We start from the raw sequence: 14,988 nt of genomic DNA, 5'->3' as shown, positions 1-14,988 counted from the left end.
CAGGACGAGTGCAGGTCATAGCATACATGATCGAGCCTACTGTAGAAGCATAAGGCACTCGACTCATTTCTGGTATCTCAACCTTGGTACTCGGGCTCTGAGTCTTACTCAATCTAACGTTACTCTGGATGGGTAACTCTCCTTTCTTGGAATCTTGCATGCTGAACCTCTTCAGCACCTTATCCAAGTATGTACTTTGACTAAGTCCAATTAGTCTTTTACTCCGGTCTCTCAGAATCCTTATCCCTAGAATGTAGGCAGCTTCTCCTAGGTCTTTCATAGCGAAACACTTCCCAAGCCAGGACTTCACTTCCTGCAGGGTTGGGATGTCATTTCCTATGAGTAGTATGTCATCCACATACAATACCAAAAAGCTAACTATACTCCCACTAGCCTTGACATATACAGAAGATTCATCTTCACTCCTCGAAAAGCCAAACTCTTTGACTTTCTCATCAAAGCAAAGATTTCATCTGCGAGGTGCTTGCTTTAATCCATAAATGGATTTCTCAAGCTTACACACTCTATTAGGGTATTCTGTACTAACAAAACCCTCTGGCTGACACATGTAAACATCCTCAGCCAACTTTCCATTAAGGAAAGGAGTTTTGACATCCATTTTCCATATTTCATAGTCATGAAATGCAGTAATGGCTAACAATACCCTAATAGACTTAATCTTGGCTACTGGTGAAAAGGTCTCATCATAATCAACTCCTGGAGTTTGAGAAAAGCCCTTTGCAACCAGTCGCGCCTTATAAGTGTGTATATTACCATCCATGTCGGTCTTCTTCTTGAAGATCCACTTGCACCCAACTGTCTTACGACCTGGTACATTGTCAACCAAGTTCCAAACTTGATTGTCATACATGGACTGTATCTCGTTGTCCATTGCCTCTTTCCATTTGGCAGACTCGGGGCCTGCCATGGCTTCCGCATAGCTGTTAGGTTCATCCAGACTTACCAGTGTCTCATCACTGATAAATGTCTCACCTTCCGCAGTAATATGGAAACCATAGTAGTGCTCAGGTGCATTCCTAACCCTTGTGGAACGCCTAAGAGGTACAGACTTGTCAATTGGATCAATAGGAGTTTCCTCCTCAGGTTGACTTCTAGGGTTTGAGGTTCCTTCACCACTTGACTCTTGAAGTTCTTCAAGGTCAATTTGCCACCCATTGTTTCCTTGGCTTATGAACTCTCTTTCTAGAAAGACACCCCTCCTTGCTACAAAGACCACAATCTCACTGGGTCTGTAGAAGAGGTAACCAAAGGATTTTTGTGGGTAGCCGATGAAAATACACCTCTCACTTCGAGGTTCAAGCTTGTCGTGAGTCTCGCGTCTCACGAAAGCTTCGCAACCTCAGATCTTGATGTGGGCTAGACTAGGAACTTTTCCATTCCACATCTCGTGAGGTATTTTGGCAACCTTCTTTGTATGGATCAGATTAAGGATATGGGCGGCAGTCTCTAAGGCATACCCCCAGAATGAGATTGGTAGCGAAGCTCAACTCATCATGGAATGAACCATGTCCAACAAGGTTCGATTACGCCTCTCAGCTACACCATTCAACTGTGGTGTCCTGGGAGGTGTCAATTGTGAGACAACCCCACATTCCCTAAGATAGTCGAGGAACTCTATACTAAGATACTCACCACCACGATCGGATCGAAGCATCTTAATGTTCGTGCCGAATTGATTCTCGACTTCCTGTTTAAACTCTTTAAACCTTTCGAAAGTCTCTGACTTATGCTTGATTAGGTAGACATATCCATATCTACTATAATCATCTGTAAAAGTCACATAATATCGATTAGCATCCCTTGTGGCAGTTTTGAAGGGTCCACACACATCCGTGTGCACTAGATCCAACAAACCTTCACTCCTAGCACAAGAACCTGTGAAGGGTGACTTTGTCATTTTTCCAATTAAACATGATTCACAACTATCATCTGACTTTAGGTCAAATGACTCCAAGACTCCATCCTTTTGGAGTTGGCATATGCGTTTCTTGCTTACATGTCCAAGACGACAATGCCATAATGATGCTTTATCCAAGTTATTATCATTAGTAGAATCAATACACAACACATTATTTCCTAAATTATCTACAACAGACACAGCTTCATACACACCATCACAAGGTAATGCTTTAAAATAAAACACATTATTAAAGAAAGCATTTATTCCACCAACTTCATTATCAAAAGAAAAGGTAAAACCTTGTTTGTACAAAGCATGAAAGGAAATAACATTTCTTGCCATTTCAGGCGAATAACAACATTTATTCAAATCTAAAGTAAACCCACTACTTAGCAACAAAGTATAAACTCCAATCTTGGTGACAGGTGAAACTTTCCTATTCCCCATGATCAAGTTTATCTTTCCATGCTCCACATCCTCACTTCTTCTTAGTCCCTGCAAATCAGAACAAATATGAATACCACAGCCGGTATTAAGGACCCAATAGTTAGAATAGGGTGAGTTATTAGATAATATAGTGTAAATACCTGCATGGTTGGGTTTCACTTTCCCATCCTTCAAATCTTGCTGGTATTTTGGGCAGTTCCGCTTCCAGTGTGCCTTTTCATGGAAATAGAAGCATTCAACCTCTTTTGGGTCAGCAGAAGGAGTGACGAAACCTTTCTTGGTTCCGCTTGAAGAGGAGCCATCAATGGTCTTACCCTTGGTACCCTTCGAAGGGTTCTTCCTCTTCTTCCCTCTACCTTTCCCGATTGCCAGGATAGGTGCGGAGTTTGGAGTAGGAGTAAAAGTGGTAACAACCAACTTACCTTTAAGACCTGATTCTGCGGTCTTTAGAAGTCCTTAAAGTTTTCTAAGTGTAACTTCGTCCTTGTTCATGTGGTATGTCATGCGGAATTGATCATAACACGAAGGTAAGGAGTGCAAAATGATATCTATTGCTAACTCCTCTAGGAAGTTCACATTCAACTTCATCAAACGGTCCACAAACCTTTGCATTTTCTACATGTGGCCCGTGATGGGTTCACCATCTTTCATTCGGGTTGTTATCATGGAGGAGATGATTTCATATCGCTCTTGACGAGCACTCTGATGGTAGCGGTCCATCAAATTCTGGTGCATCTCAAAAGGATAGTAGTCCTCCTAGGACTTTTGGAGCTCGGCTGTCGTAGTGGCCATCATGATGCATGCCACTTTGGTAGCATCTCTTTCATGTGCCTCATATTCAGCAAACTCCTCAAGAGTCGCAGTCGGCTCGGGTACCTTAAGCTCCTTGTCGAGAACATATTCTTTGTTCTCGTATCGAGTGACCATCCTGATGTTTCTGATCCAATCAGTAAAGTTGGATCCATCAAAGATGACTCTCCCACAAAGGTTCATGAGAGAGAAGGAGCCAGTGGGGTTTGAGCTAGGAGCAGCATTGTTGGTAGACATCTGAAAAGAAGAAAAGACAAGTTTAGTTTAGATATAAAGATAGTCCTTAATAAAACACTCAAATGTAATATTAAGGCTAGGATCCAATCACAATATATTATAACTTAGAAGAGGGATGTCGTAATCTAAGCTAAAACATATTTGAAAGGTAGGTGAATGACGATTCACCAATTTCCACCATGAAAACGAAATATAAATTATTAGGTTTTATTTGGTTTTTAGAAACTCCTAGATTCTTTTGAGATTCATTGAACTTTTTCAATGTCATGTTTCAATCTCGAGTGTGCCCTTCATGTTTTGTGACTGGGATACCGAGGATCACAAAACAAGGTGTGAAGTAACCATGCAAATTACTTGGTACCCTTAATGTTTTTCACTTAATCGATGTGCCGGTTAACCACACGCGCTCCACCGACCTATGAAAAACCTTAAGTCACCCTTTGCCTACCTTGTTAAGTCCAAGTTAGTACGTCGGTTAACCACACACGCTCCACTAACGACTTAATCAAAGTGCAAAGTGTAATTTCATGGGTTAGCACCTTATTCACATTTTCCTAAAGTAACTAAGATTGAGAATTTATAAAACATTTAGTTACTTTATAATAATCATTATACTTTAAATGAGAATTTTTAATTCATTGTCCTACCCGTTCGGCTAACGACCCTCCACCAGTCAAGGAAGCGGTGGGTGAGAGTGGACACCCATTAAGCTGCCATTTTATAGGCAACAACCTTATACCCCCCTTATAGACCGGCTTCGTGAATGAGGCCTACTAACGGTAAAACAACTTGATCTTATACATATATATATTATTAAACTTATAATATTATAAAGTATAAGGGTTGAATTTTAACTTTTAAAATTCTAGGGGTTGGAACTAAAGTTTATTAAGATGGCTTTACATGTTCCAAAACTTGAGCGCAAGTTTTGTAACTTTACAAAACCTTTCAATTCATAACTTATGAGTTATTAAAATAACGACTCTTCATTTTTGTAACTTGTGTGTTCTTTTAATGGAATTAAACAAAGAGACTTTTGGTTATCCATAACTTTAGGACAAGTTATGGACTCCATTAAAACACATAAAGATCATGAATTCAACATTAATCAAGTAATTCCTATGATCTATCAAGAACTCATAAGAACATGAATAATCATATCAAAATTTCAAGAACATATGAACACATATAATCATGTAACTTTGATATTATCCATTGTAAATGGATTAGAACAATCATTACACCATCTAAAACAAGTTTAATAACACCAAAACAGTTTAGGGTAATGTTTCTAGTCCATTTCCAGCAGCAAAAGTCGAAAATATGCATTCTGAGGCTCCTACTCGTCGAGTGCACGAACCTACTCGACGAGTAGGATGAGTTTGGTCATGGACTCGGCGAGTCCCCCCATGGACTCGGCGAGTTCATCATGCAGACAACAAGAAAATCGACTTTTTCACTATTTGCATAAAGTATCAAACAAACAAGCCTAAGCTCTGATACCACTGATGGGTTTTGAGCATTCTAACACTCCTAAGTGTACATGCAACCTTAGAAAACCTTGGATCTATGTTTGTCTAAAATACATGCAAAATACTTTTTCCAAGGTTCATAAACCTATCTAGCATCATGGGGAACTTTAATCATAAAAGATGGCTAGAATTACATACCTTGTAGTTGTTATGATTCCTTGAAAACCTTGAGAGCCTAGCACCCCAAGTGTGATGCCTCAAATGTTTCACACAACACCAAATGCTTTGGAATGACTTTGAGAGAATATAGAACACTTGTAAAATTGGCTTGCCCTCACTTGTTCTTAGTGTAGCCAATTTTGGTGAGTAACATAGTCTTTATATAGTGTGTCACATCTAGGGTTACACCATGTAAACCCTAATGTGACATGACTCTTCATGTCCATGACCCATGGGTTTGTAACTCCCATGGAGCCTCCATGGAGCATCCAATGGGTTTAACCCAACTTGATAATTCATGGAGTCTTTTAGCCCACTATACAAGTTATGAATGATTTACATAATCAACTCATATATTTAATTAGTCATCTTTTGATCACTTAATTAATTACAAATTAATTCTTGATCAATACTAATTAAATAATACTATTAATATATATTAGAACTTATAATATATTAATAAACCACAAGTGTTATTTCTCTCATTAAGTCTATCCAAATGCATGATGTCATGCAACCCAAATGGACCATGCCGGGTCGGGTCAAGTACATACCAGAAATAGTTATGGACTTAGATATCTTATCCAACATTTATGACGTTCGAATTTTAGTGGATAAAAGTTTAATACAATTTTCCAAATATATGTTTCCCCCCTTTTGCTACATATATGCTAGGAACGATTGAGAGAAATATGAATTGATTATTCATTAAGAATGTTTGTAAGTGTTCATTTAGGATACCCTCTGTCCTGATCATCTGTTTCTATGAATAGAAGGTTCCACTTAAAATGATTGGTTGCAAGAAAAAATAGACGTGCCTATGTGAATGAGGTGACCTGTTATCCCTGACGTTTTGTTTGTGTGAAACAGGGTATGAAGGAAATATGTGCATCTGGTCGTGTGTATATTGGTGTAAAAAGAATGGGGGGTCTCGATGCAAAGCCTTTCATTGTTGATGCCAAGAAGCGTTGTCTGAGTAGAGAGGATACAGTCAAGTTTTTGTCAATATGGGAGGATCATCTCAGGGATCCAAGCTGGCACCCATTTAAGGTCATCACCATTGGAGATGATTACAAAGTATGTATGAACTTAATTAACATGTAATAAAACATCATTTCATTTTTTTTTTAACTTATTATTATATTGGTGTGAATGTAACGGGAAATACTGGATGAAGAAGATGAGAAGATTGCAAGGCTGAAGGATGAAAGTGATGAAGGTGAATATAATGCGGTTGTGACAACTTTAAAAGATATGAATGAATACAATCCAGGTGGCATATATCCATTGCCTAAGCTTTGGAACAATAAAGACAACAGAAAGGAAAAATTAGAAGGTGTGGAGTTTCTGCTGAAACAATGGAAATTATACAAACATAAGAAACGAGGTTGAAGGTGATACACATGTATTATTAAGTATTAACTGTTAATTCCTAAAATGATTGATGATTATTATTATTCATATCTTGTAGCTTCATTTTGACTGACAGTTGATGTGATATGGGGACCCACAGGCACAAAAAATCATTGATCTTATGGTGAGGTACCCTACACTACTCCCATTACTTTCATACTTGTAAACAAGGATTTTTTTCATCACCCTCATCGCAAAATCCAACAAGAGAAACAAGGTTTTTATGTGTATAAGCTGAAAGCATTGCTATCTCCATCATGAATTCATGCTCTCATTGCCCAAAACTAGGATCCAACTTCTTTACTGCGATAATTCCATGTTCATTTTGGGCTTTGTACACCAACCCAAATCCACCCTTCGCTATCATGTACTCTTTGCTGAAGTTGTTAGTTGCCATAACTAATTTTCTGAGAGGAATCTTCAAATGCTCGAAGTCCTGAAGTCCAATTGAAACTTGTTTTTGTTTTTTTCATCTTATTTTAAAAATTTTAATTATCATTTTTTATTGACAGGCCTCTGGTTGGTACCCCTTGTCCTCCAATCATACCAAGAAAAACTTGCAAGTTTTTTGGCCATCTTTCTATTGATAGGATTAAAATCAATCAACGTGAGATGGTATTCCCTCTCTTTCTCTCTTATCAATATATGTCTATGTATGTATGTATGTATGTGTGTATGTATGTATGTATGTATGTATGTGAGATTTATTGATTCTTCAGGAAGAAGCAGTATCCATGTCACATTTTTCACAACTAAATACTATTGAATATGACATGGCCATGGAGTGGTTTTTAATGCAATCAAAGTCCAAAAAATGGTGGGAGATGGTTCACAAGGTTAGAATTTGTCATCATTTTTACAAGGTCGTTCATGGGTCTGTGTGTGGGAACAAGCCTTGTTCCTTTGAATGTTTGGAAATGTTAAAACTTAAAACCACGTTGAAATTACAATTCTACACATTTACAAAACAAACCTCCAATTCTTCACATCACATCACAGTACACTTCTCCTTTGATGACTTTGATTCCTGCTTTGATGATGAAGATGAAGATGAACTCTTTGGCCTTGATGGCTGCACATGCTACATGTAACTCAATATTGTTATTATAAATAATAATGTAAGGGTAAAACGGTCATTTACCTGGGGACCTGTAACAAACCCCGATTCTCCAGCTGTGTCATTGCTGGTGGTGGTGGTGGTGGTTGTTGTTGTTGCTGGATCACATGTCAGGGAGTTTCTGCAGAGATTCTCCATGTGGGTGTCCATCTTTCATATTTACGTAGATTAGAAAAGTGAAGGCAGAAGAAGAAAAAAAGGCCAAAATTGATAAAGAACACCAACCGTTAGTAGAGTTTCTGTACGGAGTTAAAACGTCATACGCTGAGGTTGCATAAATTTTCTTTTAGGAATAACTGTTCCATCCGTGGGGAACCCAACGTCTTAAACAGACCCATTCATGTTAAAAGTGAAATGTCTGGAAAATATGTAAATATGAAAGATGGACACCCACATGGAGAATCAATGCAGAAACTCCCTGACATAGTTTGTCTTCCCATTTCAACATCTATTTATAAATTATAATTGCCCTTTGTTTTTGTGAATTTTTCCTCTATATGCAACCATTCATATCTATTAACTCTGTATGCAACCATTTATATATGCAGGAAGCTCGCTTGCCACTTCAAATATGGGTCACTGAGAAAACAAATGGCTTGTTAAATGAAGAAACTGGAACAAATGGTAATGTTTTCAATATGTTTTCAATTCATATAAAAATTCACTGAAGGGATGAATATGTTTTCAATTCATATAAAAATGAAAGATGGTGGTACATGTTTTTTGACATATGCAGGTGTTTTGAATCTTGAAGAGTTCATGAGAAACAAAAACAAGAGGAGTTACAGAACGATCAAGAAGTAATTCTGCCCACAGAAGAGTTGAACAAATTAGCTGATGATTTTATTGCTAGAATCAACAAACACATTGTAGATTAGATTTCACAACTATTTTGGATCCACATGTTCTGATTCTTGACCACATTATTCATATTCAGAGTGCTGCTTCCCTTTTTCCGCTTCAACATCCTTCTTCTTCTTCTTTTCTTTTTCCGTTGAAGCAGAACCACCTTCCTCAGCCTGCTGCTTCTCTTTCTCCACTTGATCACCGGATTCATCATCATTAGATTTCTGTATCAAGAGTTTCTAACTGAGAAAAAGGGCCGAGTTCATAGATTCAGTGATTGGGGACTCCGAAGACTCACATACAAGATCCAAAAAGCAAAAAATGAACATTACATCTTGATGAACAGTTTTTCAATTGTTGTTTGTCGAAAGTGTAGTGGTGAAAGGCCAAATAATGCAAAAGCTAAGTACGAAGAGCAGATGTGGAAAAAGCCTTCTTAATTTTGTTACTCTGGTAAGTAACTTAATATGGTTGTTTTTGTTTTTGTTATATTTGGTCCTTGAGTGTAGCTGGTATTTTCAAATTTGGTCACAACAAGTTTTCTCTTGCAATTTTGGTCTTTACGTTCTTGTAACGGTCTTGGTCACACTGTTCCAAGTAAATGATTATTTTTGGGACCAAATTTGCAAAAATCGCTATACCTAGGCACAGAAATCCGAAAATATACTCTTGTCTCAATAAACCATATGCGATTTTACGTAAAAGACTTCCAGCATTACCCATGATTGAAACATGTTAATCACTCCAAGGTGGCTTATGTTGAAGAGCGGGAAGAACCGGTAGATTTAGCCACCCTTTTTAGTCGAAGCAGTCAACGGGTTTGACCAGGTAAGCTACCAAAACCAAACAATAAACTCACAAACTTCACCACTATAATTGTTATGTGGTGTGATTACAGGAGATATATCGCGTCAAGCTACCAGGACCACCTAATATTGGAGAAGGGAAACCTGAAAATGAAAACCATGTCATGTCTTTTGGATTATTATGTCTGTCTCTAATCTATACTTCACTTTGACATCTTTTATTGAGTTAATTTCTTTCTTGTAATATGATATGTAGGCGGTTCGCTTAGCTGCTTGCAATAAGCTTCATGAAATGTGAGCATTTACCGACATGCTATTTCCAGATAAGGGGAGTGGGGGAGAAGCTGAGAAAGCTGACGAGAAAGTTGATGAAAATGATGAAGGCCAACCACTTCCAGGAACTGCTAGACATAGGGAATTTTATCCAGAAGGTGTAGCTAAGGTCCTACAAGTTAGTTTCATCCTTACTTCTTTTTTGATTGTTTATAATATATATATATATATATATATATATATATATATATATATATATATATATATGTTTTCTCTTCACATAAGGCGATTGGATATTATTTGGAAGAGATGAATAAGATAACTCTGAATTCGTTCTGGTTTGTCTGTTTATGTATGTTGTGAAATGTGTTAATGTGGGGTCCTCAAAAGATCCATTTTTGACTCAAGTTTCAGAGTTCGATGTGCTTTTAAGTAATAAATTGTATGCTTTATGAATCAAATCAATATACCATGAGTACGCTTATAATAATAATAATATTGATGATAAAGAGGCATTAACAGTTGGAATTTCTGTAAGCCTGCCAGAAGCCTTTGATGAGTACACAGGTGGGCCCTTTTTTGGAAACAAAGAAGAGGTATTTAACTATTTATATAATAATTTGTATTGATACACACAATCACATATGCTAATTGTATTAAGTTTATTTTATATTTTTCTAGGCTTTGAAGTTCAGAAAGTTTTGGGGAGACAAAGCAGAGTTGTATCAATTTAAAAGTGGCACCATGGAATGTGTTTGTAAGTTATTTCCTTCAGACTCTTCCAAATTTCTAACTTTTTTTTCTGCAAATTTAAATGATGTTCCTTTGTCAATCACCAGTGTCTAGCCTCTAGACTCAGGTTAATTTTGTAATTTATAACATACCAAATCTATAAAAAAATAAAATACCAAATCAATTTAAAAGATGAGGTTTATTGACATATATACTCTTTCTAACATACCAAATCTATACAAAAATAAAATTGGTTTATAAAATTTTGAACTTTTTGAGTATTGTTGCAGGGGTGGATAATCACAAAGGAGAGAAAAAAGGCTAAAGCAAATCGATAAAATGCAATGGTTGCTATTGATTAAGAAATGGGGTTTGTGTTGTGGATCGTGATTTAAAGGTAACCAATTTTGGAAAGAAAAAAAAAGTCAACTATCATTTTTGTGAGTTTTGTAGGTCAAACTTGATGAACTTGTTAAGCCAGAAAAAGCAGTTGCTGATTATAGAACAAATATTAGGGGTGTTCATGGTCCGGTATTTTTTTTCGGTTTTTAGCTCAAACCAAAGTCAAACCATTAGCAATGATTTTTGTCAATCAAAAACCGAAGCCGAACCGTTGAAAATTAAAATTTAACCAAGCCGAACCGTTACTAAATTTTGTTTTGCAACTTATTTATTGTTAGAAAAATAACATGTTTCATTGTCTTTCAGGCATTGGGTAGTGGATTTGCACGGTTTTCACAACCTGTTTTCCAGAGATGCTTAGATATTATCCATACTCAACAGCTGGTCAATGTTGTAGATATGAAAATTTATTGTTTTATGAATAACTCATGTCATATACAGTTTCCGGTTTATATGCCATTTGTGATGTCATGTCATCTTTGAAACTCAGCTTCTGATTAATTTGGTGTATTATTTTGGCAGATCCTGCTACATGGCCAACAATGATCTCTAGGGTCTGCTAGAAGGATTGGAGATTACACTTAAGCGTCTATCTAAGACTTCACGCCAAGGACTTGATGAATTTAAACTAGCAATGTTTTACTTGATTTGGACATGAACCCTAAGATATAATACTTTGGCATGGCTAGAAGCTTTGGAGGAAACGAGACTCAAGCAGAAGCAAACACACAGAGAGTTGTTGGCACATAGTAAGCTAGATAATGCAACTGTATATAAACTCTACTTCTCTTGAGTTCATTTTTTTATTACATTTACTTACTATTGGAATAATTATTTGTATTTGACATATTAGTGAAATGAATTATCTTTGTTATTTATGGTATTTTATTTTGTATTATGAGATTTGTAATGTGTTATTTAATTTGAAAATTACTAAATCTATCAAAATATATAATTTTTAAAACATTTAACTTTATGACACGCAAAAATGTGTGTCGTCTTTTTTTATGACATGGGCTTTAATGATACGCAATGCGAGTCGTAAATGTGCGTCGTAAGGTTACGACATGCAAATGCGTGTCATCTTCCTTTATGACACGGCCTTCCTTAACACGCATTGCGTGTCGTAAACGTGCGTCGTAAATGCGTGTCGTAAATGCGCGTCGTAAATAGACGACGCGCAAAAGCGTGTCGTCTCTCGTTATGAAAAGGGTTTCCTTGACACGCATTTGCGCGTCATCTGAGCGTTTTATGACACGCATTGCGCGTCGTAAAAGGCAGTTTTTCTAGTAGTGAAAGTTTCAATATAAATTTTCGTTTGTATATTTTGATTCATAGTTGTTAAGATTATTGCATTTTAACTTTATCTTTTATATTTATTTTTTGTTTCTTTTTTTTATTTCTTTTTTTTAAAAATCAAAAACATGTGTCAAACTTATTTCATTTTAGTTCGTTTGAATATTATCTTTTATGTTTTCTTTGATTTGTTTAAATTTTGTCTTTTATAGTTGTACTTTAAATCTAAAAAAAATGTTATGCAGATCTTCCCAGGAAAGTTTTTTAGGGGCATATCTTTTATCCTCTTGATAGAAATATAAGGGGGAGAATGCATAAAGTAATAAAAACATTGTGTTTGATGTTCAAATTATCTATGAACATTAGAACTTATTTACGCCCTAAAAGCTCCTAACAGTTGTATCTTTTTGTGTTCAAAGTTTCTTTGTCTCAGACACTAATATGCAGTTGAACAAGTGATAGCATGGACGTTAGATCACATGATGGTTAGCTTCTAATGGGTCTTGGTGACGATCCATATAATGTATCAATACACGTTTCGTTCAAGATTTGCAATTTCATTGCACCATTTTAGAACTATTTAACAGTGAACTATGTGTTCTAAATTTCATGCTTTATGAGCTGAAACTAAAGTTGTTGACGAACCACAAGCTTAGGGGAGCATGCAAGTTTGACAAAGGGAAATGAGCTGAATATTGACAAGCATGTAGAAATGGTTTTTGAAGTTGAAACATATGCTTCATCTGGTTTGGTATCTTGTGCTAAAATCATTGTAACTTTCATGTTTTGATGGTGGCATTTCATAAGCCAAGTATGTAAATTATGACTAGATAGTGTGCCTAGAAGCATGTTGCTATATGTGCCTAAAATATCTCTAAGTATCTCATCAGCGAGACCATCAGTTGAGATGACATTAAGTCGCCCACTCACGCTAACTGTCTAGCATTCTATAAACTCTCATAGTGAGATTGCGTAGTCCTGATTAGAAAATTATTATAAGGATTGGGTGTTTATTTTCTTGGTTAATAGTTTCTTACCTGACTCCGTCCCTAGAAACATGCTTGCCATATGCATCAAGTCTTATGCTCTGCTGAAACATTGAGCATTACCCAGTGGCTTACCTTGATTGCATAGACAACAGCATAAGAGTTACTTGTCAGGTCCTTAAAATGACAAAGGGTTATTCATGTCCTTGACCTCCTAGACTGAGGTATGACATGGTAGCATTACGAATTGACAGTGAATCTTTGATTCTAGACTGCAACTAACTCTATGATGCATGGGTTAAACCACTTATTGCTGATGAGTTATCACTGTCAATGATTCATGTTGATTTCACCTCAGCGTGATTGAGACATCATATTCTTTCCTACATGTCTTCTTTATAAGAACTTGTTGATTCACTACGCAAAAACACACACCAATAAAAGTTTGAATGTCTGTGTTGATGGTTAGACTATGTACCATAGTTTATCACGCGCACCAACCCATTCTTGCTCTATTATTCTTCTTAAGAGTTTTATGATTCTATCATATGCTGATGAGACTTTGCAATTCTGTGTAAATGATCTACTATTGCAACAACACAATAGTGTGATACATATATCTTATACTCTAACTTTATTTGATGTTTTCTTTCTATTTCAGGTTACTTGTTGTCTCCTTAAAAAAATAAAAATAAAAAGAGGGAAGGCAATGTTTATTGATGCTGTCCAAAAGGGGGAGAAATATCTAGTTCTGCTACATTGTTAATTGATCATTCATAGCAGACACTCTTGAAAGAAGATTACACATCTAAGGGGGAGAACAACTCAAATGTTGCTTATATAAGGAGGAGCAAATTCTAAGGGGGAGCTGATATCAACATTCTATCATCCCATTATCATTTATCATTCCGTTGCGACTCAATACGCTGATTGTTTCCGCTGCTCTTACTACTTCTACTGCTTATAACCAAAACTGGGAGACATACACCTTCTCACAGGATGTATTAGTTAAAGCTAAAGAACTTAAAGTTTCAATCTTACTCTCAGGAGGGAGCACAAGCTGAAGAATTTATTGAAGATTAGTTTTGACATCATCAGATAAGGGGGGATTATAAGGTCACACCTTATGAACTGATGAGTCAAACATAATTACATGTTGACCATCAGCACCAACGTTAGCACCAGCGCCAACATCAGCTCAAGAATGATCAGCTTCAGCGTGAAGTCAATAATCTTAGTGATCTTTGTATATTAGGAATATATCTTTGTATATTAGATAGTAATACTCTATAAATATAGAATAGATAACAGATCTGATATCTTGATGATAAGGATCTATTTATATGTAGATTAGATATAATCTCTTTAATGAAGGGATTCACTATATTATATTACTATATATACAACATTAGGGTGAAACCCTAATGTGCGGCTTGGCGTCGTAATGTCTTGGTAACCGTCTTTTTGACAACCCGTTTTCTTGGTGAAAACAAACCCTTTCTTCGTGAAAGAAAATTTTATGATTATTCATGTTCTTTGTTTTCTGTTTAATCTTTTCTTTGTTTGTTTGTTCGTTGTTTCTCATACTTGAGTGTATCCGATCAATACAAACCTTCACTATCGTGATCTGTTAGATCTGTGTATATGTCACACCCCCAGCCATCGACGGAAACACCGAGTAGTGTAACGTCATTCTTCGTATCACAGTTATATAACATACATTGAACAGTACTAAGAAAATACATACCTTTATTGATAATTGAAAGTTACATAACTGTTTTTCTAGAACCTATTACATAATATCCGACTATGGCATACTTCTTAATGAACAGAAAGGTAATAGTAAAACTTCTTCTGTTCGAATACATACCCGCTTTTCAAGTTCCTGAAAACACATGCATTTTAAAATACGTCAACATAAAGTTGCGGAGTCCACAGGTTTTGAATCCATAAAATAATACATTTTTCCATGTTCAAAAGTATAGTTTGAAAGTATCATTTTGACTCTCCA

General features: G+C 36.2%; 1 protein-coding gene across 9 annotated transcripts; it reads left to right on the top strand.

Annotated features, from left to right (window-relative positions):
* Positions 1 to 6,692: 6,692 nt before the first annotated feature.
* LOC145167301 (uncharacterized) lies at positions 6,693 to 11,571 on the top strand. Of its 9 annotated transcripts, none has more exons than XM_079086464.1 (12): positions 6,693 to 7,134; positions 7,239 to 7,355; positions 8,185 to 8,260; positions 8,373 to 8,935; positions 9,232 to 9,310; positions 9,381 to 9,471; positions 9,545 to 9,730; positions 10,084 to 10,157; positions 10,243 to 10,318; positions 10,584 to 10,690; positions 11,002 to 11,079; positions 11,218 to 11,571. In XM_079086464.1, exons 1-4 carry the CDS (start codon positions 7,132 to 7,134, stop codon positions 8,438 to 8,440), a joined length of 264 nt encoding a protein of 87 aa, XP_078942590.1. In that variant the 5' UTR covers positions 6,693 to 7,131; the 3' UTR covers positions 8,441 to 8,935; positions 9,232 to 9,310; positions 9,381 to 9,471; positions 9,545 to 9,730; positions 10,084 to 10,157; positions 10,243 to 10,318; positions 10,584 to 10,690; positions 11,002 to 11,079; positions 11,218 to 11,571. The 9 variants fall into 9 exon arrangements, with proteins under 9 accessions (XP_078942590.1, XP_078942591.1, XP_078942589.1 ...); XM_079086465.1 differs by having other exon boundaries at positions 9,545 to 9,739; positions 10,100 to 10,157; XM_079086463.1 differs by having other exon boundaries at positions 9,545 to 9,739.
* Positions 11,572 to 14,988: the final 3,417 nt, after the last annotated feature.

The sequence above is a fragment of the Lactuca virosa genome, chromosome 3 (genome assembly GCF_052849685.1).
Source record: "Lactuca virosa cultivar CGN04683 chromosome 3, Lactuca_virosa_CGN04683_v6, whole genome shotgun sequence".
Classification (NCBI taxonomy): Eukaryota; Viridiplantae; Streptophyta; class Magnoliopsida; order Asterales; family Asteraceae; genus Lactuca; species Lactuca virosa.
Note: the sequence above shows the minus strand (reverse complement) of the source record. Positions and strands in the feature narration are given on the sequence as shown.